At 38.0% G+C, this 24,912-nt stretch overlaps 1 protein-coding gene across 2 annotated transcripts; it reads right to left on the reverse strand.

Moving 5' to 3' along the window:
* Nucleotides 1-1,432: 1,432 nt before the first annotated feature.
* Nucleotides 1,433-23,222, reverse strand: LOC131677145 (ras-related protein Rab-11B). 2 transcript variants are annotated; one of them, XM_058956796.1, is made up of 5 exons: nt 22,835-23,222; nt 21,321-21,467; nt 4,292-4,413; nt 3,879-4,227; nt 1,433-2,574 (listed from the first exon to the last, which is right to left on the reverse strand). In XM_058956796.1, exons 2-5 carry the CDS (start codon nt 21,358-21,360, stop codon nt 2,438-2,440), a joined length of 648 nt encoding a protein of 215 aa, XP_058812779.1. In that variant the 5' UTR covers nt 21,361-21,467; nt 22,835-23,222; the 3' UTR covers nt 1,433-2,437. The 2 variants fall into 2 exon arrangements, with proteins under 2 accessions (XP_058812779.1, XP_058812780.1); XM_058956797.1 differs by lacking the exon at nt 22,835-23,222 and adding an exon at nt 21,548-21,746.
* Between the last annotated feature and the right edge of the window lie 1,690 nt (nt 23,223-24,912).

A 24,912-nucleotide genomic window follows, 5' to 3' on the forward strand; every position in this document is an offset into this window, starting at 1 on the left:
ATGAGACTGCATTCCCGCGTTACCTCTCAATCGACTGTGCATTCTCCCTAGGTTTTCGACAATTTTTAAAGTTCTGGGATCTAGCAGGCAGAACTTCGGCAGTAAAAAAAAATTGGGTGTGTCTGGCAGGTAGAGCTCTGCCAAAAAGCCATTCATGAGAATTCGATCACCGAGGCAATCCTAAAAAGAGCGAATGAAACAAAATATTTTGAGAATGTCTGTGCAGGATCGGCGAGAAGTTTTCAGCACTAAACACACGTCATTCAAGTATAGCGGAAACACCAACGGTCTCAAATAGCTTCCATGCGCTATTCCTGATGTAACGATAAGCACCTGGCAATCTTCAATGACAATCATCTCTCGATTTGAGAGCTAGAATCGAAACAGCTGCAAAAACTACCGTTGATTCCAAATTTCTCCACTTTATCAATTATTTTAAAAAAAGGGCGCATAATATCACATTGAACGCGACATTCCATACTCTTTGTTATGTAAGATGCTTGACTTGGCAGATTAGTCACTGTTCAGCATCCCGACATGAGGGAGATGGACGTTCAAAGAGACTGTAGAATGGCGACCCAAGATCCGACAATCTATGACAATCTAAAATACACTCAGCCATGATTCGGAGCATCCGGATTGTTTGGTCACGATGATGATGATTCGATGGGAAGCACTCTTAAAAATTGTCGAAGGAATGCAGTTTTGAAAAACGCCAGAGCACGAAAACACCTTTAGTCTCAAAATAAACCCTCAACTTGAGGAACAAGGCGTTATTAGAGACATGGAATTCAACTTGAGTCAACCGAATTTGCATGTTCAACAAGCGCAAAACGGATTTCAGTGCAGTAAGCAGGGATGCGATATTAAGCAAAATTATTCAAAATGCGTTTATGTAGCTTTTTGGATGTTTTGTTTATAATAATATAGTACCTATATATAGTTTAATAGTGTGTAATAAGAAAATAAATTTCAAATCGAACATAATTTTACATAAAGTTGATGCATTGTATCGTTAATTTAAACCATATTTCATTACTTTGCATGTCACTTACTCTGTTTTTTTTCAATACGTAGGTATGTTCATTATTTCGTATTTCGTATAACGTGATTTATATTCTGACTGACCCTTGTACCTCGTTTCTAATTAATCAATTTACCAGCTTTCCACTCTTCCCAGCTCATATTCGCAATTTCCAGCGCTGAAAGTATGAATTGAGGACTTTCTATTGGTGTACGCACGTCAGTGACTCAGTCATTTTTTCCGACCGGACTTGGTGTTTGCTAAATTGCTGTTGGCGTCGTGCAAAATGAGCTTCAGATGTACTCACCTTCGTCGTGGTGCAGGCAAGTTTTTTTTAAACAAAAACAATTACAGAAAGGTACCGAAAAATAAGATAAAATGAAAAAAACTCCGATCGCCAACAATTGCTTTGTTTTTCCAAGTAACTTTTATTTTTTCATCTTTTGATCATAATGGTCATTAAAATAAAGTTCTTCCCTCTCAGCATATCACCTATATGTTTTGCGTGTTCAAGGTCAGCATTGATCTTTAGTTAAAACACAAAATTGTTGCGTAGCTTGATTGATTCCTTGCAGTCAAGCGGCATTTTTTTCTATTAAGCGAAATTTTCTACTAGCTGGCCTCTTGCGTGGATTCCTTTTTCTATTACTGTAGCAGCTCTGCTATCGGCGAAGGTGTTTCAAACCGGTTCATTTGCTCATTTTAAAAATAATTCCGAAATAGTTCTATTAGCCCATCGAATAATGCAAACGAGCGTATTCCTAGGTGTACGTGTGTTTGTATTTTTGTTTATAGGTGTACTATAGTTTTTGTTTCAGTGCAAGAACATCAATTCTTTCCAGTCCATCGAAATGAAAATAACGTCAATGGCTTGTTTTAACTTTCTTCTTTTTTTTTTTTGTTGGATTCGTGTTGGGAACAGACCTAATCAAAAAACATGCGAAAATGGAAATAGCACTCTGTGGTTCTCAAACAACAAGTTTTAGGTAGGTTGCGTTAAACTTCTTCGACAATTCATCTGAAAATTTGACATCTAGTACCGCTGAAAGTTATTTGTTATTCAATTTGTAAGGAGGGATAATAGTAGTTTGCGTTATTTGATTAGCTGATTTTTTTTATCTTATTTCCCAATTCGACTACTTTATTTTGTGTGTTTTAGATAAGGTGTTTGTTATAACATTTCATTTGAATTATCTTGGTTGGTTTTGTTCAAATCAAAAGCACATTACCGAAACTATTATTATTATTGAGAAATATCTCCTTGCTGATTCTACTGACGATGATCGCTGCTGCAATAATAATAATAGCAGTAGTGTTAGTTGTAATAGATGAAGTTGCAGTAGCAGTTCTAGTTTTTATTGTTGCTTCAGCAGCAGAACTAATAGCAGATCGCGTCGGCTCTGCTTGTGGCGGTCACTGGCAACACTGTTTTCGCACCGAATCGGTCGCTGGGTTCGTCGGCTTCACGTCGATGTTCTCCAGGTTCGGTCTGATCACGCTGCCTTCCGGCGGGTCCCGTATTTGCTTCTGCGACACAATCCGGTAAATTTCTGAAAGAATAAATAAGAAAATTTGTTTAAAGGGGTTCGATATTCTTCATGATCCTTTGATATGTGTGAAATATTGTGGGGATCCTTGGCCCTATGCTGACAAAGAAGAGCGGAATCTGACGAATGCCCACGCTGCCATGATATCATGGAATCCCATTATGGGCGTCTATTCTTCTTGTCAGGAGCCGACTCATAACCACTGATAACTGCCATACAAGTCATGTTTTCAACTGTTAATTTGAAATGCTATCAGCAAGTAGCAACTAGTCACTAGCCGGCAAGCTTGGATACAATGGTGATTCACGCATGCAAACCTGTGTGCGATGATGATTTTCAACGTGTTTTCATTCAAATGTTTATAAAGGTTTTTCGAAATAGTTTTTTCTAGCTTATATGTCCGTTTTCTGTATTGTTAAAGCACGACAGACTACAGAGAACTGAGCATGTAACGCGAATAACGAAACAGCAGTTAGTTACGACCAGTAGAACACTCACAGGCTGAATGCAATCGGGGAAAATACACAGGTGATGTGCGTACTACTAAATCCAGTGAATTGGTCGGAAAAACATTCGGTAATGATTCGAACACCCGGATTGTTCCGCCATGATACTGAATAATCATGGTAATCCCACAATTTTTAAAGTTCTGGGGTCTAGCAGGCAGAACTTCGGCAGTAAAAAAATTTGGGTGTGTCTGGCAGGTAGAGCTCTGCCAAAAAGCCATTCATGAGAATTCGATCACCAAGGCAAATCTAAAAAAAGCGGATGAAACGAAATCAAGTAAAGCAGAAACATCAACGGTCTCATCTCTCGATTTGAGAACTAGAATCGAAACAGCTGCCCCATTTTATCAATTTTTTTTTTTTAAAAAAGGGTGCATAATATCACATTGAACGCGACATTCCATACTCTTTGTTATGTAAGATGCTTGACTTGGCAGATTAGTCACTGTTCAGCATCCCAACATGAGGGAGATGGACGTTCAAAGAGACTCAAAAAAAAATTACATATCAGTTTTGTTGCACTTGGATCATTCTTATGAATTCCTCAACTCACCCGACAGTTTTCAATGGTATGGAATGAACCTAACAAGCTTCAAATAAGTATATTCTCATACAAAGAAGGCCAGTTCGAGACAGACGCTTATCAGCGCAAGGTTAACTGTTCTTACTCTTCACTTTAAAATGATATATTACAAGACGTTCCGTGGTTTGACTTCCAACCACTTTTTTCCGATACCATGTTGTCATTAAGAACAAATAAAAAATAATAAAAAAAAGACCTAAAAGGAAAAAAACGCCCACCTGTGAGTATATTCTGGAATGCAGTTTCAACATTAGTCGAATCGAGCGCTGACGTTTCAATGAAGCTGAGGCCGTTTCTCTCGGCGAAACCTTTCGCCTCGTCGGTGGGCACCGCACGCAGATGCCGCAGGTCGCTCTTGTTGCCGACCAGCATAATCACAATGTTCTGATCGGCGTGGTCACGCAGTTCGCGCAGCCACCGCTCCACGTTCTCGTACGTCAGATGTTTCGCGATGTCGTACACAAGCAGCGCCCCAACCGCTCCCCGGTAGTAGGCCGACGTAATCGCCCGATAGCGCTCCTGTCCGGCTGTGTCCCATATTTGGGCTTTGATTGTTTTACCGTCAACCTGAGCGGAGGGAGGGAAGTTCAAGCACCATTCGAGTGGTTGTCGATTTCCAAAGCGTACTCACCTCTATACTTCTGGTGGCAAACTCTACGCCGATGGTTGACTTTGATTCCAAGTTGAACTCATTCCTCGTGAATCTCGATAGTAGATTACTTTTTCCGACACCGGAGTCCCCAATCAGTACAACTGCAAAAGAGCGAAACAAAGTACAATCAGTGAAGATACGTTAAGGTAAACCATCAATCTAAGGAAACGACCCGCATATTGATGCAAAATTGACCAAAATCACAAAAAGTAGCTCAAAGTTACAAGACGATTACAAATGATTTTCATAGGTTCTATTATAGTAGTTGAATGTTTTTAACTTTGCGAAAAATGTCATTTGAATATAAACCCGCATGTAGATCTCATGCAGTGACTAATCGGTACGCTGTGGGAACCGATTGTTGTTGAGGGTGGTGACTCAGTCGTTATCGTCATCGATGGCTGTTCAACAAAGTACAGTCTATATTCTAGAAATTTATCATTGCTGATAAGATAAATTGTACAATCTTCTGCTAGTCTTGTAAATATAACTACAACACACTGATCAATTCGTAAAATGTAGCATAGGAATTCGCTCGCTGTCAAAAAGTGTTTAAACTTGATATTGACTTTGGTGGGAGTACGGAAACTGACGTTCGGCATCCAGATCACGATTTTAAAAATAGAAACATAGCCATGTTTGGGAGAGCTGTGTCCCAACAGGCAAATAAACTGAAAATAGCTCCCGGCAAAACATGTTTACTGGCGCTTGAATTTTGCTAAAATAAGGATAGTGCAAATTGATAATCTTAAAATATGTTAGCCCAATTGTTCCCAATGAATTCCTTACATCAACGTCGACCTTCGTGAGTAACGGATTTAAAAAATCGTTTCTTTATTGTTTATCTCACATCTTGCTCAATATATGGGGGCGGATGAAATCATCGACTTCAGTATCTACCGTTTAAATTGTCCGTCCATCATCCGTCAGTATACTATTCCGTCGTGCACGCGCCTGTACCCGATGGTAAAATTTGTGTTGGTCGTCATGTCATCGTGAAAAAAGCACGCCCCTAGTCAGTCACCCTCTATCAGCGTGTGCTACCATTACACATTACAATTTCAAGCTTCATATCAGTTACTCGCATTCTGATGCTCGTTGTTTCTTCGCTGAAGCATCCAGTACGTACATTAGACGCTTAAATTCCGTTTTTTTAGTTCTGCTTTAAGTGGTTCTTTCATACCAGCTACGAATGAGGCTTAACAGATGATCTGTTTTTAAATGCGAAGCGTAGCGATAGCAACTGGTCAGATTATAAGGGCGGGCTTCTATATTGCTATCGATTGTCTAGTTGTGTATGATGAGTTTTTATAAGCTGGACTTAAGAGCCCAACTGACCTATGCTTTGTTATCGTTGACGGCATGTTTTTTACATATATTTTCATTTAACTTCAAACTAGTGTATTATAGGATGCTTTCGGTAGTGTCCTTCTGTTTGAAACGGGATAATAGTAAGCATGACAGATAGAACGGAACGATCAAAAAGAAAGTGAAATGATTCAGAGCGACTCTCCGAAGTCACCTATATTGTAAGTCATTTTTAAAGTTCGGCAGTCCAACGAAGCGTTTTGTGTTGCTAAAAAAATGGATCTATGACAAATCTGGAACAGATTTGCGCATGATTATTCAAAGTCAATCTCGTTGCCTTGAGAGTGAATTGGAATTTTAATTCTTTATTTATTGAATAACAATAAATAACTTGATCATATCAAGTGCAACTAGTGTTTGAAATATGGTTGTGTTGGTCAGGTCCTAAAGTAAATGTATACTGCAATGGCACAATTCGCGTTTGTTTAATACTACAATTATTATTTTGGTATTACAACTTCTTCGTAACTCGCGAGCCCTTGATGTAGCACGTTGTTTTGATTCTTGTTTGGCGATTTTGTGCTTTTTATAGATCTTTAGGTCGTTTCGTTTCTTGATACGTTGCTTCACTCCGGTACTCGTTCATGCTTTATTGGCCCAACTCACGTATCTTCGTTGATTTATTCTACCTATGTTGAGATTTCAGTTTCTGGTCCAAGCTTGTGATTTTGTGGCTTCAATAAACTGCAAAATAACGGCATTATCCCCCGGAGTATCCGTATTCGGACGTGATATCATTTAAAAAAACTTGTCAGAATAGGGATTATTTTATTACATAGTCCTATGGAATTTAAATAATCGCGAAAAGAACGATTTAAGCAATTTCACTTTGCAGAAACAATATGATTGTTATTGACTACTTTTCTAGATCATAAAATGGTACAAAATAAACCTTGAATCTCGTCAATACTTTGAAAACTTTTTTAATCTTTTTTCATCGAAACCAGACAGAACAGTTATGGTCAGTGTTGCCACAATTAAATCTGTACCGGGAGTTGAAAAATCTTTCCTATCTGTACTCTGCTATAGAAAAATCTGTACCGGATTCTGTACCGAAACAATAACAAGGTTGTTTAGAAAAAAATATTTTTCTTATACATATTTTTCATTTGGGGAAATCAAACCAGAAATTTTGACTCTTCTCTTTCACAATAAACCTCTTCACTCCTATGTGTTTTGCTCCCATGTGTGCATTCTACTCCATGGCCGCACACCTCAAAGAGTAGAAATAAAGAGGCTCTTTAGTGTGCATCATGGTCCCATGCGCACGGAAGCAGAGAAGACGACCAAAAAACATTTTAAAAACGTTCTTCCGATCAATCTTTTTCTGAATCTGAATAGTTTGATTCCCCTTCCTCCCTGTTTGCCAGTGAGGGGAGGCACAAAAAAGTGGCTCTTCAAGGTAACTCAATGTGCGAAATTTTGCATCTCTTGGTGCACAGCTCTTTCTCTTTTTCGTTTTCAAGTTTCTCTTTGGGCGGGTGATCTCCACATCGCAGTGTTCTTGTGCCGCTCTTTTTTGTGTTTCGCTCTTTGTGCACATTATGGGATGCATCGCAAGGTTAAATTATTTTACTCTTCTGTCATCTAAAAAAATCTGTACCAATCTGTACTTTTTTACAAAAATCTGTAATCTGTACCGTACAGAATCTGTACCAAAAACGCTTCAAAAATCTGTACCTTTCTAGATAAATCTGTACTTGTGGCATCACTGGTTATGGTTATGTCAGTCCCGGTACAGTCAGGTATATAGTTTGAGTGATGCCTGAGCTGGTCCATGCGGACGATATGCACTCCATTGAAAAAAAAATTGGTTGGGCGGGGGAGGGTTTGAAAGGATATTCGATCGGAGGGTCAAGTCACGTCGTGCGACTTTGTATGTACAGGTATACCTCGATAGTACGCACCCTCGATAGTACGTACACCTGCCATCAATTTTTTTCCTTTGATTTTGTAAGCTTCAACGAAGTATGACAACTTTTATGGAAATTCTATGGGTTTATGCATACTTTAGAGAAGTTGTGTGCTACTTACAGTAGTTCTATAAAGTCCAGTAAAGTATTTCAAACTTTAAGTCATAAATTCATTGGGGATCATCCATAAATGACGTAGCATTATATGGGGGAGGGGGAGTTTTGTATTTTGTGATGATGTAGCTTTTTTTAAAGGGGAATAGAATAGAATTTTTAAAAAAAATTACCGTGACAAGGGGGGGCAGGGTTGCCGCCAAGCTACGTAATTACCAGGGGGGGTATTTAGAGGTTTGTGACGTAATGCTACGATGGGGAAGGGGGATGTTAAAAATCGCTCAAAAAATGCTACGTCATTTATGAATGGTCCCTTGTAGGAATCAAACAAGTATAAACAAATCTGCAAGCTTCAGGGACGCCCTACAAGTTCCAGGAATGTCTTTTATATTTTGGGAGACTGCTGACTTACAAGGAGATCTTTAATTCTTCAGATAATTTGTACGACACTCATTAGTTATAGTTTGGTTTTGTCAAAATTCAGAGTATCTTAATGAACTTTAAGGATGATCTTCGAAGGTCATATGGAATTTCAGTAATACTTCAAACTTTCTATACTAACAATTTCTATAGAAAACGGAGTGTTCACGATTTTCACACATATTTTACCAACTTCGTGAAATTCTCCAACCTGAACATTTAGAAATAGTACAGTTTCAGTACGTTTGGTTAACGGCTATCGGTGATTCAGTCAAGCTGCTTCAAGGAAATCCTACGATATTAGGTAGAATCTTAAGAAGCTCTAGAAAGTTCGCGAGGTTTCAAGAATATTCTAAGGATTTATGAAGAATCTTTTAAACATCAGGGAACGTCTGCAAATTTTATAAAATTCTATCAAACTTAAATAAATTTCATGAAACTCTCAATTAATTTAAACGAAGTATTTCGAGAAAACTTACAAAATTGGAAAAGTGACGAATATCAAAAAGCCTCTTCAAGCTTTAGGTACGGCATGTCCCAAGTCTTACTAACTTTAAGGAAAAATGCAAAATATTCGAGACATTTTTCGAGCATCAAAGTAGATTTTAGGCAATTTTGAAGGTTAATATCTAGAGCGATGATAAAACGATTTTTGATGAAAGATCTGCTAACATTATGTACATAAAATTTGAGTGATGAGTCTCATACATTCTAGGAGATACAATGTTTAGAATGGAATGGGTGAGATTCGCAAGACTAGCGACTTCGATGGAGGCTGCTGGTAGTACTTAAAGAGCTGAAAAAATAAGTATTTTCTCAACACTTCGTTTAGGGATCTTGTGAGCGTGATGAAAAAAATGTATCCACCATATTGGCGTGGTTCACGAAATATTTCCTAGCTCAGTAAAACCTATCTTATGTAGTCAAAAACTGTGGTTATTATACCTTTTAGTTTATATGCCGACATTGCTTTAAAAAACCATATCTCCTTTGCAAATATATTTAAATATTCGTTTTCGGGGTTTTTAAAGTTCATTAACGACTGAAAGGAAGAAAAACCAATCTGAAATCCTGTATGTATCTGAGAAGAATTGTTATCGCGCCCACAAAACGGGAACTTCTGTTTTTTTTTAACCCACCAAATTTCGATTCGTTCCCACAGTTTGAAAAGTTGTACTGTTATTATTACACGAATCAAATATACAAAAAAACAATTCCTTCTGCTTCAGGTAGATCAAAAAATTAAGAAAATCTCCAGGGAATTTATCTATGAATTTCAAGCAAGTCTTACGAATTTCAGAGATTCAGGATAGTTCTAGAATTTTAAAGAAGTGCTAAATAAAATTCTACAAAATTCCAAATAAATTTGCCGAAATGCTCAAGACAATGCTACCAATTTCAAAGGAACTTAAGGGACCATGGAAATGTTTTTACACTCCATTTTCAACCATCCTGGTTGATGGAAACCATAACATTAAAGATTAAGTACTTGGTGATAGGACAGTTTATCACTAATAGGGTGATGAATTTAGTGATTTATAAATTTTTTGTGAAGTTTCGTTAAATATTAAACATAAAAAGTAATATTTTGAATTTTATTTTTGTGATTCGATAGTACGTACGTTTCGATAGTACTTACGCTAAACGAAGCGAAGGTGTACGTACTATCGAGGTATACCTGTATAAGTCTAATCGTGAATACTATGGTGGTGTGTGCGTGGAAGGTGTGAGTTTTAGCGTTCGAGTCCAGGGGTGCATATCTGTCTGGGTTGGCGTGGGTGTTCACTAACTGCGCAATAGGGAGATCGCGAAGGGCACGAGCGTTTGTATGTTAGCGCATCTGTCGCTTGCGCTAGCGTGTATATACCTTCGCGTGCATAAATTCGATGTTATAATCGTGTGGCCATTCGCATATTTTATAATCGTGTGGCCATTCGCATTCTTGAATGATCGCGCGCAGACCGTGAGTCTAATATTTATTTTTAGTGTATGGTAGAGGTGCTAGAGGTGAGTCAGTTCCCCCGCATGATTTGAGTTCCCAATCATGTCGCCATGGAACGTGTTGTCCAGTGAATATAAACGTCATTTTTATTGGTCCAACTGGAGGCATGAGTCTAGCCTGTTATGACCGAGGGTAGAGACTTCCGGACGTGACCGATTCATGATTGCGCGAGCAGTGGGTTGATGCTTGAGACCGCATGTGTAAATTTATGTACGCTAAAACGTTCACTTAATTGCCGGAGTGTTTGAATGTTGGCAAGAACGCGGGTGTTCGCATTTGTGACCAGGTTTGTGTTATCGCAAAGGTCACGCTTGTACGTTGGGAGTGGGAGAGATTGTGAGTGTACATGAGAAAAAAAAACAATTAATTATGTTAGTGAGTGTTAGTTTGGATCTAAGATATAGCAATAAAGGATAAAATAACATACCGAATAAAGAAAACAGGAAAAAAAATTAAGTAGAAGCGAGAACGATCAATATTATTTTTGATACACATGAGTAGTGAAAAGACAAACTATAAAAGTACAAGAAACAGACTATTGAAGTAGAAGAGGAGAACATATGTAACATGCAATAAAACTACTTGGAACCGTCTAAATTCCAGAAAATGATATAAATTACATACTACCATTAACGACAATTGCATTCCGTTAGAAGTTTTTCATGTTATGGGAATGGATGATTGACGTGCTTCGGTAAATTAATGGTACCTTAATTTATCCATTCCGATCTTCCTGAATGATTCGAATCGAATGCACGAATTGAACACGGGTAAAAAGTGACTAGCGAATCCCAAGAAGGATTACCCACTATTCTATCATATAAGCCAGTTCTGCATCCATCCCTTGACCCATCTGTCACAAATACCCAGACGAGCACAACACAACTAATAGGGTTCAACTGTTATTTTTTACGCACCTGTGCAGGTGGACGAGGCCAATCGATGAATCGACACACAATGACTCCCACTGCGAGCCGTGCCCACAAACACTTCCATGGAGCTGTTGAACAATGTCTGCAAACACAGCCCACAGAAAAAGTCAATCCACGGTGACCCGCCAATCGGCCACGTCAGTGTGCACAGGCTCTTGGCTGATCGTTAGTTTTGGCTGGTGCAGAGTATGAAAAAAACACAAAACATAAAAATGGCCCATAAGCCCTCTCGGCACCGGCGTAATGCAATAACCATCTTAAAGCAGTTTTCTATCAGATGTACTTTAACCCTTTCATGCCCAACTTTTTTCTAGTGCATGTAGGGTTTCAAAACTATTTTTCCTTGTAAACGGTGGAATCAAGAAACCCGAAAAGCCTATTTTCATAAAGATTGTTGCTGCCATGGCAGTGCTAGAAGCTGTTCAATTTTTACCTTCTAATGCTCACTACAATTCTCCTAGAATAATTACAATAGTCCAATTACGTGGAAAACGTAGCCACCGACAGTCTATATTGATAAGTTTTATCAGTTTTCAATAATATTGCACCATAACGAAGATATATGAAAAAATCATTTTCCGTGGTCAACGTAAACTGTCCCTGGCAGCACTGCTCCATCGGAATCCAATCAGACTAATTGCAGTAACTTCAGTTCTAGAGCTGATCCTTGTAACTGTTAATACTCAAATTAAAGGCAATAACCACATTGATGAACCTTACTGGTTTTCGTGAGCAAATCTCGCCTCAATCCAAAGTTAAAGCTGTTTAAAAACGTTGTTGTTCAGAAACAACATGGGCATGAATGGGTTAAACTAATCCACAAATATGCTAGATGATGTTTGCAATATCGTCAAACCCGTCAACCTGGGGGAGGGATGAAATCCGTAGGAATGATAATTGGAAAGATATTTAAAAAAACAGTATTGTTGGGTCTTCCAAATATAACGAGTTATAACTTCTTAACCCTTTGAACGCGAATTTTTTCATTGATAATACTGTTATTTTAAGCTTTATTATAGGTTTTCTGGGCCGCTGATTCTGATTCTGACGTGGAAAAATGTAATATTAAAAATGGCGAATCCAGTATGGCGGCTGTGTGACCCAAAAAAACTCCCGAGTTTTATACTAACAAAATTTTGGAATTTTCAAATTCTGTTATCAGAATCGTAATCAGCGACCTCAAAAACCACATAATCTATTTTTATGCTAGTTCATCAAAATAAGAACACCATAAGGAAGGGCTTGTAATGTTCACAAATTCTTCCGAAGACCAAAATCCAACAATTTAGGCGTAATTAATAAATTGCATGATTTTGGCGAGAAAAAAAACACTGTGCACCGCCAGCTAATGACGGCGCCAGAGATTGAGTGGTAAACGTGACCGCCACTCATTCCAGTTGACCTAGGTTCAATCCCAGTCGACGTCGTTGAGGTGAAAAAATCTGTGGTCACGTCTTCCTTCGGAAGGGAAGTAAAGCCGTTGGTCCCCGGTCCATGAGTTGGATCGATATCTAGTCCAGATAGTGGAGTCCGAGGTGGAGTCACCTCTCTGGCGTCGGTAAAGAAGTAGACTCCACCTTCTAACACTTACTAACAAATATCCTCCTCCAGTGATATTTGTGGAGTGCGCAGCAGTATATACGGCCTCTAGCAAAAGCAAGTATCGGACTAACATTCCTTCGCTTTCCTGCCGCGAGCTACGTTCGGGCCTGGCCGGCGCCAGTATTGATCGATGAACACTTTAGGATTACCACGAGTTGCACATTGAAAGGTGTTTCGCTACTCCAAAGCATAATTATCTACTGATTCCCTGTGCAACTTCAGCTGGTCCAGATCGATAACGGCGAAGCAAGCTCGGAGTTACAGGGTTGGTTACTGCGGTCACAAAAGAATTTTTCCTATAAGCCGGTACAATCGTAATACTTCTAAGGTTAAAAATCTATTGAAATGTTCACCAAATTACTTCGGATCGCAGGCCTAGATCACTGATTGCCAATAACACATTCTTTGAATATATTGTCCAATATCGACAATTCCGGACTTCAGGCATATTTGACAATTAAAGTTACATCAGTTCTTCGGTGATGATTGGACCGATTTTCCCAAACCATGTCTCAAATGGAAGACATAATGTGCAGTTGAGTGTTGCATCGACCATTATGCCAAATTTCTTTCAAAACATAGAATATACAGATGTCAATGGTCTTATTCCAAAGGCCAACAACCATAGGGGAGACTGAGGAGACTTGATCCCCGGGGAGACTTGATCCCATCATTGTAACTCAAAGGCGGATCAGAATACATTAATCGAATATACTAGAAAGTTGCGCAGTTTTATCTAAACATATGTTTCTTTAACAGAAAAAAAATAAATTGGACATGTGTTACTGAATTTTTACCGATTCAAAGAAAAAAATCTCGGAAGAACTGAAGAAGATTTATTTTCTAAATTTCCAAACTTTTATACAATTGATAAAGTAACCCACTACATACTATATTTTTGCATACAGAATTACTGGAGAATGTCAATTATATGAATACGTTATGATTGAGCTGATTTTTTTGTTCAGCTACACTTGTGCCTAAATTTGCTGAAATAGATGCTATGGGTTCACTTGATCCCTTCAAATTTGTGGAGATTTGATCCCCTTCGCCATGCTTCATACACACCACTGAAAATAACCAAATTCACACCAGAACAATTGAAGTCATTGTTGCCATAAAATAACAAAAAATACTGTCAAAAATGAACGCTTTATCGTACAGAAACATAACTGTAATTGTTTACTACAGTATATGCATCCCACATTTGACGTTCCTCAACCATAATAACGACATTGCACAGAGATTTGGGGAATTCGTTAAAAAATCTTGTGAGAGATGCGTAATATGTAGTAACAAAAATAGTAATATGTAATCACAACAATTTAATCAATACCACAATACATTTATAACATTGAATGGGGTTAGGTACCTATTTTTGTCCTATTAGGGAGAATACCACATTATTTCATTATTAATTTTATTATTTCAGCTTCTTTGCTTTGTTATTAGGAGCCATTTTTTATTTCGATTATAGAGGTTTTAGCCTTAAGGTCATTCGCCTCTTATTAAGAGCCAATATAATAACAAAATTGTCTTGAGAATGGTGAATATCTTCTGTTTGAGCGCAGCAAAAACTCTAATCGAGTACCCCAATTATCGCAACACCATTTGAGCCAATGCGTTGAGCAAAGATGGCAGAAGCTGCTCTAACCAAAGGCTTCAGATGGGTAGGATGATAATAGAAAAAGGGTAAAAATAGGCTTACTACCCTACATGCTCTTTTAAACACGTTTTCAAAAAATAATCAAGTGTCCCCAAATTAGGGATCGAGTCTCCACTAATCAAAGAATTTTCCAGTTTTTTGTTGTTTTCCAAAAATGCTCATAGCTCATGTACAGTATAATATTTCCATGTAATTTTTTATGATTATCAGTCAACCCTAGAAACAATATAAAACTACAAAAAATACATAGTTTTTGTATCATTCCACGGAGTAGTATTGAAAAATAAAAAAGGGGATCAAGTCTCCTCAGTCTCCCCTATAATTTCTTATGCAGAACCACACGAATGTGATGATTTGAATCACATTAATGAACGTTTCAGTAAAATATTGGACGGAGGACCCCTTTTTGAAGTCAAAATTGACTTTGATTATGGTGTTATCCTGATTTATACATCGACACAGAAATATACACAAGCTAGGAGAAATAGCTGGTAAATGTCGCTGTGAATTCAACTCCCATTACATAATATTGTATTTGAGGCAGCTGCGAGGAACGTTTTTAGGAGGGTTTGCCCGGTGCAGCCCTTCACTTCTTCCATCTAAACCAAAGTTTTTTTTTTCAGAAAACTAAAACAACTTGGTCATCAGACAAAATATTCGAAAGCTCACCGAATACAACTTATTTACAAACAAATTGTTGCATTGACCTTTTTGCCTCATAAAGATATTTCAATGGCACTCGAAGAGTTGAGAAAAAGTTGTCCTCGGGTTCTCGACGATTTTTTGGATAACATTAGTGAAAATTATATTTTCGGTAGAAAGAAAGCTAACCAAAAAGTTTCTCGAGGACCACTCTTTCCCCCGCTTTGTGATCAGTTTTAGAAAATGTATCGAAAGATTCCTCTAGGATTTCCAATAATGCGGATGGCTGGCACGATAAGTGGAACGGTTTGTTAAACGGTAGGAATCCTACATTATATAGTGTGTTGAAGCAGTTTTAAAAATAAAAAAAAATCGGAAATTCAAAATTTAAAAATGCTGCCTAAGCTCGACCCTCATTAGCAGAAGACAAAGATTAAGCCCGTACGATATTAAGCCTGTTCTAATGACCCTGCCACTTCTAGTATTCCGATCTGTTTACTTCACATCCTTGCTCTACTATGGCTCTAATTTTCATAACTTTCCCTACCCAGTAATCTCTAGCTAATTGAATGTCGTTAAAATGTAAAAATTTAAGTATTTTTAAATTTAAAAGTCGCTAGAAGAGAAAAACGCTAGTGCGGACGTTTTACGTACACTGCTAGCGAAACCAACAGCTTAAAGATCTAAAAAATCTCAAGAAAGGACTAAAACTGAAAACACTTAATCAAACAAACTAGGCGATTGGATTAACTATTTGACTGATATAGTTTTAGTGTTAATTTCTTCTTAGTATAAAATGTAATAAAAGTCGTACCTCAGCTTAATATATTCAATTTTTTCAATTTACATTTCGATGTTTTTCGGATATATGGAATTCGGGCGAATGGAATTTATGTGGCAGTCGGGCGAATGTCTTTCGGGTGTACGTTGCATTCGGATGATTGATGTTCGGGCAAATGCGATAGAATCATCTGATAGGTCTGTGCTCTAGCCTAGTCTAGCTTAATCCTCCTCCCATATGCCAACAAATGTCACATTTCAACGCTTTTTCTTGAAAAGGGCGATACTAGCAGTGATACCATTCAAAGAAAATGAACAGTGAATATTTCCAGACTTGGTTTTATTTCCTATTTAAGAACTATTGTGTTTTTTACATCCTAGATTGCATGATTCAGTGATCGAAACCCAAAACTTCATGAAGTATTTGAAATTATTAAATTAAAATTTGTTTTTGCTATTGAAATTGACAAAATGATAGTATCGCCCCTTTGGCGATTGTTTACTTTTTCGGTCCCACCTATCGGCATTGAAGTATCGCCCTTACGTTTTTTACAATAACTACCGTTTTACACCACCGATTTCGTCCGAGTTTTTTTCAATAGCGATCATTGTTACTATTTACAGCTGGTATCAGCTTAATAATCCTAAAAAATACGAAAAGTTTCGCCTCTAAACTGCTAGCAAAAAAAGTATCGCCCTGTTTGTTTGCATGGAGCGTGGAGGGCGAAACTTTAAATAAACAAACAAAAATACAATTTCGCCCGTTGTATTTTTTGCTGTAGTTTAAGAAAGCAATATCGTAGAATCCAAATTTTTAAGTTAATTTGTTGCGATTCAAAGCCCTCATTCGCATATATGAAAAAAGCCTTATGTTTACATTTGTAAGTATCGCCCTTTTCACAAAAAAGTGTTGATTTTGTCGATTGTATACCATTCCCCCGAAAGCCATTTCCCAGAAAGCCATTCCCCAGAATTCCTTTCCCCAGAATGTACCATTCCCCAGAAAGACATTTCCCAGAAAAGTTATGGTTTTTATTTATTACTTGTGGTTAAGCCAAAGGTTTACGCATACCTTATTAAAGTAACTTATGCGGTGTTAAGCTGCTGAGGATGTGCCGTCGAAAGCGGCGGCCTCTCGCAAGCAAACCTGTTATCCTCTCGTATAGCCGGTTTACTCGAACATACACTCCAATTTTTTGCATTTTGCTTCAGCAAAATATTTTGCTGAAACTTTTCAGCACAACTGGATTTGCTAAGAGTTCAGCTTTGCAATTTTTGTTTCGCTGATTTGTGGTAAAGCTCATTGTTTTGACGAAAATCAGCAAATTATAGAATTTGATTGCTGAATCAATCAGTGAAAGAATGACAATTTTTCCAGCAGTTCCACAGTTCCAGCAAATCAAACTGACAGTTCAGCAAATTTTGACAGTTTTGCATTGCTGTAAATTCAGCGAAATATTTTTTGCTGAGAGTATTGCTGATATTTCAGCAACGCAAAATTCAGCAAAATTTTGTTAATATTCGGCAATCAAAATTTAGTGTGTAGGACTTGGTTCCTTCTTTCAAACATGAGCAGTTCTTTGAATTTGTACGCCAAGCAACTCTTGCACGCAAAATTGTGATCTTTTCGTCTGCCCGGTTTATTCAAACATATATGTTGAGTCCTTCTTTGGAGCTTTGGTTGAATCCATATTAAAATCGAAATGAATGCATATTTTGACAAATGGTTTCATGGTTTTTTAGAGCATTTATCTTTCTTTTGTATTAGGAATGTTTCGTACGCAAATGTGCGATTCACCCGATTGCTCGGTTTACTCAAATAACACAGAGTTACAGACATAATACTCGACAACAATTATTCGTCAATGCTAGCGATCATTTTGAATGGAATATATTATTAGTTGGGACTGTTATCGCATTTGTGATTATGGCGCCATTGACATATGCGCAAGTATACGGGGGATATACCAATTACTCCTGGGCCTGAGGGTTGACTAATTTGTAAATGAGTGGTTGGAACCGTGTATAAAAGGTGTAGCTAGTGTTTTGGCCGAATTGGCGTAACGATATTTTTGCGATGAGCCGCCGCTTTCGACGGCTTATCCGTACCAGCTTAACATCGTGCATCATGCATCAGTTCCTTGACTTAGGTAATGTACAAAGTTTTCGTTTCGCCAGGACCCTATGAAGGGGGCTACCGCTGGTTGTTGTTAAATGGCACTGGAAAACACACCTGTACTGAATTTTGCGATTTGTCCTATATGTATGTTTAAATTATTAAAAGAAAAGTAAAAATATTGCTATTGTCTAATGCTGCTACCAGTACACTTTTCGAGGGGAGCAATATGGCCAACATAATGAAAAAATGTTTTGATTTTCATCAAAAAAATTTCCCACTTCAAAAAAAAATGTCTGGGAAATGGTTATATCTGTGGAATGAACTTATGAGCATTGGTTCATTCTGGATATGGTTTTCTGGAGAATAGTTCTTTCTGGGTAAAACACTTCGGTATTTTAGCTTCTGTGGAATGATTTTTCGGGAAAGTTAGCTATTCTTTATTTAAATTCGGAATAAATAATGTCATCCTAAATTCCGGTTTCAACACAATGCAAATCATTTCAAATGTGAGCGAATCGAAGAATGTCGTTCGATGGAAATGGGAACGAGTAGTACGTTTGAAAAGATCAAATTCTCAGTTTCAAATCTATAAAAAAAATTAAACTTTTCTGGGAATGACTTTCTGGGAGATGGTGCATTCTGGGGTATGGAACTCTGGGGAATGGTACATTCTGGGAAATGACTTTCTGGGGAATAGTATATTCTGGGGGATGATATTCTGGGGAGTGGAATTCTGGGGAATGGCTTTCTGGGGAATGATTTTCGGGGGAATAGTATACAATCGATTTTGTCATATCACGTCCTCCTAAAAACGTGACATAATTTATAAATGATCCCTTATAAACTAATAACATTTAATTTTTGCTGCGGTACTGCCTGTGAATGATCGATTTCTATTAGAATTCTGATAGAATTATAGAAATAATTTTATATCAAATGTTTTACAAATGCTGATTTCGTTTTTAGAGCGGAGTCGCTCTAGGTTCGCTCTGAGCTGTCACTTTTGTATGGATTTTGTAAATATTAGAGCGAACCTAGGGCGACTCTGATCTAAAACTGAAATCGGCAAAAAACAAATGGAAACGCCATAAACTATACTACGCCCAACGCGTATTTTGGATCGTGTACGCGATGTATTTTTTGTGATTGTATACTATTCCCCCGAAAATCATTCCCCAGAAAGCTATTCCCCAGAATTCCGCTTCCTAGAATATCATTCCCCAGAATATACTATTCCCCAGAAAGTCATTTCCCAGAATGTACCATTCCCCAGAATCCGATACCCCAGAATGCACCATCTCCCAGAAAATCATTCCCCAGAAAAGTTTAACTTTTTTTTATTGATTTGATCTTTTCAAACGTACTACTCGTTCCCACTTCCATCGAACGACATTCTTCGATTCGGTCACATTTGAAATGATTTGCACTGTGTTGAAACCGGAAGTTAGGATGACATTATTTATTCCGATTTAAAATAAAGAATGGCTGACTTTCCCCAAAACCCATTCCACAGAAACTAAAATACCGAAGTGTTTTCCCCAGAAAGGACTATTCTCCAGAAAACCATATCCAGAATGAGCATTGGTTCATAAGTTCATTCCACAATTATAACCATTTCCCAGACATTTTTTTTTTGAAGCGGGAATTTTTTTTGATGAATATCAAAGCATTTCTTTATTAAGTTGGTCATATTACTCCCCTCGAAGAGTGCACTGGTAGCAGCATTAGACAATAGCAATATTTTTACTTTTCTTTTAATAATATAAACATACATATAGGACAAATTCAGTACAGGTGTGTTTTTCAGTGCCATTTGGCAACAACCATAGAAAGCGATAGCCCCCTTCCTAAACCAGAAGAATTACCTAAGTGAAGGAACTGATGCATGATGTTAAGCTGGTAAGGATAAGTCGTCGAAAGCGGCGGCTCCTCGCAAAAATATCGTTGCACCAATTCGGCCAAAATAAAAGTAGCTACACCTTTTATACACGGTTTCAACCACTCATTTACAAATTAGTTTACCCTCAGGCCCAGGAACAATTGGTATATTCCCCGTATACTTGCGCATATGTCAGTGGCGCCATAATCGCAAATGCGATAACAGTCCCAACTAAAAATATATTCAATTCAAAATGACCGCTAACATTGACAAATAATTTTTGTCGAGTATTATGTCTGTAACTCTGTGGTATAAGTAGCATTTGGCGTAAGGTATGAAAATACTTTCAAATGTATTTAGTGCAACCTGTTTGAGTAAACCGAGCAATCGGGTGGATCGTACATTTACGTACGAAACATTCCCAATACAAAAGAAAGATAAATGCTCTAAAACCCACGAAACCATTTGTCAAAATATGCATTCATTTCGATTTTAATGTGGATTCAACCGAAGCTCCAGAGAAGGAATCAACATATATGTTTGAATAAACCGGGCAGACGAAAAGATCACAAGTTTGCGTGCAAAAGTTATTTGGCGTACATATTCAAAGAACTGCTCATGTTTGAAAGAAGGAACCAAGTCCTATGTTCGAGTAAACCGGTTATACGAGAGGATAAAGGTACTTACAGAGTGGCGGCGAGAAACTGAGCTGGCGCTGATGTTGACATTAGAATGCGAGATGCGAGAAACTTGCTTGCTGCAAACCAAAGGGATGATGTCAGAGTGAAGTGCCTGCTTTTACTCTGACGGGTTCCATTTGATATGCTGCAAGCAGGTTCCTCGCATTCTACTATCAGTACCAGCCCCTCAGCCTCTCGCGGTCACTCTGTAAGCACCCTAACAGGTTTGCTTGCGAGAGGCCGCCGCTTTCGACGACACATCCTCAGCAGCTTAACACCGCATAGGTTCCTTGAATTAGGTATGCGAAAACCTTTGGCTTAACCACAAATAATGAATAAACCATTAACTTTTCTGGGGAATGGGGCATTCTGGGGAATGACTTTCTGGGGAATGGGGCATTCTAGATAATGGTTTTCTAGGGATTGGTACATTCTGGGAAATGTCTTTCTGGGGAATGGTACATTCTGGGGAAGGGAATTCTGGGGAATGGCTTTCTGGGAAATGGCTTTCGGGGAAATGGTATACAACCATTTTTTGTCAATAGTATGGTAATTGGTAATTGAAACAGTTAACACAGAATAATTTCTTTTGAAATTTAAAATCAGTTATAATAGGAAATGGAAACGCGTTTAAAACATGATAGAATAGTTTGATTTTCATACTTCAATATTTTAAAGAAATATTTTCTAGCAATTTGGAATTAAATAGAAAAGGAGCGAACCCACTCGCACTACCACTAACTGAATTAAAGAGGATTCCATAGCAGATTAGAACAGCGGATGGCATGACAGGGGAATCCGACGAGCAATTTGTTTAATTAACTAGAAAATGGCATTAGAGTTTCCAGTATTAAAAAATGATGTTTTTCAACTAAATAATACATTACTTACCTTTAAATAAATAGTCGTATTCATCGTCGCGAGTACCCATTGTTGATATTCCGACAACTTCTAACTAGTTCTTTGTTCCTTCCAAACCCGAATAAATCCACTAGATGGCTGCTTTTTCGCCTGTTTCTATCGATATCGCAGAACAAACTATATCCGAAAGGAAAAACGGAACATAAATATTCTTCGATCAGATTTATCTTGTACCACTACATAATAAGCACTATTACCATGAACCCCACCAGAAATTGTGACCTCGGGGTATTCCCTTGTGCCTATTCCTATATTATCTTCACCATTTCCACCCATTAGCAACCATGTCATGACATTGTTAGATTGTTTCTAGATTTTTTTTTGCAACGTTGTAATGTACCCACTGCCATTTAAATAATACGTAAGGTATTGAAGGCTTTTTTAATTCTGGTACATAATGAAACGAATTAAACCCTATTTATATTTTATTATTTGGAGCCATTCCGCGTGCAATTAGAGAATCGACTGTATATGAATAATACAAATTGGTTAGTCAGTCGCACTTTCACAGCACACAAATACGTCTCACGGGTCATATGATGATGGATGCACACAAAAAGCTGATTGTTGAGAAAATAGGGTTGGAGTTTTCTTATCTAACACATCCTGAATATTTGGCTGAGTCAAATGCTGCAAGTCCAAATGACCTCCTATAGGGTTTATTGGATATTTAACAAAAATGTAGAGCATTTCATTGAAGGAAGATTTGGCATGAGAACCTGTTTTTTTTTCAGAAAACAAAATCTACAGGGATTTGTGATAAGGCTGAGTCAGCTCTTCATAAATATACGGCCAAATAAAATCATTATTTATCTATCTAGTTTTATGGATTTTTAATTCTTTCATGAGCTCATTTTTAAAAAAGCGTTAGAAAAAATTGAACATTTTAACAATTTTTCCCCACCAGCTGATTTTTTCACAAAAAATTGCTTTATAATAGTTCAGAACATTCAATCTTTTTTTTTTTATTATTTTATCCCGATGCAAAGTCCTTCCAAGATTAAGGACCTTGACCCTAAAGCAAATGCTAGACATTCCTACTATTTGTTAGCAATGATACAATAATTTCTCTAAATAAATTACAAAAATAAAAACGAATGTTTGCTTCAAACTCGTTAATCTGACACATAATAGTATACATTAAAGGGTTGTCCTTGACCTGGAATAGGCTGTACAAATGCAGTCAAAGGGGCATCGCGAGCTAACGAATTACAATTGTGAATAAACGTACAAAGTCAAGTACAAAGTAAAGAAATATGCATATTAATTTTTTAAAGTTCCCAACCCTATTGTTCTCATTTCCACACCTAACCATTCACAAACCCGCACATATACCACTAGACCAGAAGCGACAAGGAGTGAATGACGACGACGATAATGATGAGACGATATTTTCTCCTTGCACATTTGAATTCCAACAAGGGCACAATCTCGGGCTGGTTCCAGCGCTTACACATCCAACAAACCACCTTTCGTTCACTCACTTGGGCTTAGGAGCAAGCAAGGGGCCAAATTTTCCTCTTCAGCTTAGGCCACGGTCCGACACTACATAGCAGCACTACTTCCCAGAGAGGCTACTTCCAACGCAGCAGGAAGAAAGAAAAAATGAACACTTTCAGCACTATTTTTCCGTCCGCAATTTTTGGCCGACACGTCCGCAGTGACCGTCGGGGATGTCGCGTTCAATTCCGATCACCGAGACACTATACACAGTCCGACGACGACCGACGGAGTTGATTCCTACGGATGAGAGCCACACAGAATCTTCGAAAACTCCGGCCGTATGAAACAGCCAGCACCAGCAGGAGTTTGTTCGTAAAGAGACGTTGCGGTTGGCTGCGATGAGAAACAAAATGTCGGCTGGACAGTTCGCTCTTTCTGTCTGCTGATGTTGTGTTTGGCAGGTGCAGTGCTGGCAGATATAAGATTTTGTCATCGATTAAGGATGCGCGTGTTTTATATGATTAGGGCCGAAAAGCACACTGTCAAAGTACAAAATTTATAATTTAATGTGGAGAGTTTCATTGTATTCCAGGCTGATGAACAATAGACTTTTCTACGGCTCATGTACGTACACGTTACATGACACAAATACTACTTCACTAGCTGGTGGAAAATAATAAACAAAGACGGCAAAAGCAAATGGGATTGTTTTCAACCAGTAAGCTGCATTGGTGTTCGTGAGACTGGCCGACAAGAACTCAATTCGGCGGTTTTCGGCTAATTAGTCACCAGCAACCTGAAAACCAGAGATGCCAGATTTGCAGACAAGTCTGCAAATTCGCAGACTTTTGATTTAAGCTGCAGATTTTTTCGATGACTCAGATATTTGCAGATTTTACCGTTTGGTTGCAGATATTTGCAGATTTTTGAGTTTGGTTGCAGATATTTGCAGATTTTTGAATATAAAGGCTTTTGGTTACACTAGCTTTCCTCACATTTTTTGTTCTTCCCAGACTTTTAAAATTATTATTGCCAAGGGGTGAGTCGCTTAGAACAATGTGCCATTCACACTGTATCACCTACCATAACACGATATAAGATTACGATTCACAGTAATACACGATCATTTCACTCGTTACCACAATGTGTGGCACAATGAGGCACACTTTTGACAACTCAAAAATTGTCAACAAAGGGTAGTTGAATAATCATAGCAACCATTGCTTTTGTTTTACTGAACACCATGGCACAGCGTGGCACATCGTCGCACAATACGGCACAAGCTACCACGCTGTTTGTTTGTGAGCACAATTCGATTTGTGCTAAGCGACTCACCCCTTGATTATTGCAGACATTTGAAAAAAGTACCTGGCATCTCTGCTGAAAACTGGTTTTCAGCGAAAACCGGTTTTCATCCAGTGAAGAAATTGGCCGTTAATGTTATGCCGTTCTTATTGAAGCAAAACTGAGTCAGGTTCTAACCCCAGCTACTGTCAAAATGCATGAACTCGCAGCGGTTGTGGTTGCAACCTGACGTGGATTCGGGGTCAAGCAAAAACGGCATTAGTCCTTGTAACTATTACCCGAATAGAAATGCACAACAGTATTACAGAATTTTTATTGTTACATTACAACGAAAAACAATGTTATTCTGGAAAATTTACAATGGAAATATAATCACATTTGTTGTTTCTACATCCAATTTCATTGTAAACCCGATTTTTACATGGAAAAAGGGGGGTCGTTAAGGGATGTAACAATGAAAAAATTGATCTTTTCCCATACATTCTGAAACCAAAAACATCGATTTACATTGTTTTTCCGTTGTAGATTTTGAAGGCATGAAGGTATGCATCATAAGTATATTGATGTTACAACAAAAGTTGTTGTTAACAAATAAAACTGTTGTAAATTCAACGTTTCTACGATCAATTTCGATATTACTTTCTGTTCGGGTAGGTTCTTAACTGACACAGAGAAGTTAAGGCCCGAACACAATCAATGCGGTCGCAGCACGGCGCGGCAAATTTTTAAAACAATGCATTTCTATGTGAGTACAGTCGGGATTCACTGGTTGGTCACTTTTTAACTGGGCCGCTTTTTAGTTGGACCTCCGCTA

Source organism: Topomyia yanbarensis, chromosome 1 (assembly GCF_030247195.1).
Source record: "Topomyia yanbarensis strain Yona2022 chromosome 1, ASM3024719v1, whole genome shotgun sequence".
NCBI classification, from domain to species: domain Eukaryota; kingdom Metazoa; phylum Arthropoda; class Insecta; order Diptera; family Culicidae; genus Topomyia; species Topomyia yanbarensis.

Coding starts and splice junctions, on each gene's coding strand:
- LOC131677145 (XM_058956796.1), bottom strand. CDS start 21,360: ATGGGTACTCGCGACGATGAATACGACTATTTATTTAAAG. Junction 4,414..21,320: donor ATACGACTATTTATTTAAAG/GTAAGTAATGTA, acceptor GCTCTTTTGCAG/TTGTACTGATTGGGGACTCC. Junction 4,228..4,291: donor TTGCCACCAGAAGTATAGAG/GTGAGTACGCTT, acceptor CCCTCCGCTCAG/GTTGACGGTAAAACAATCAA.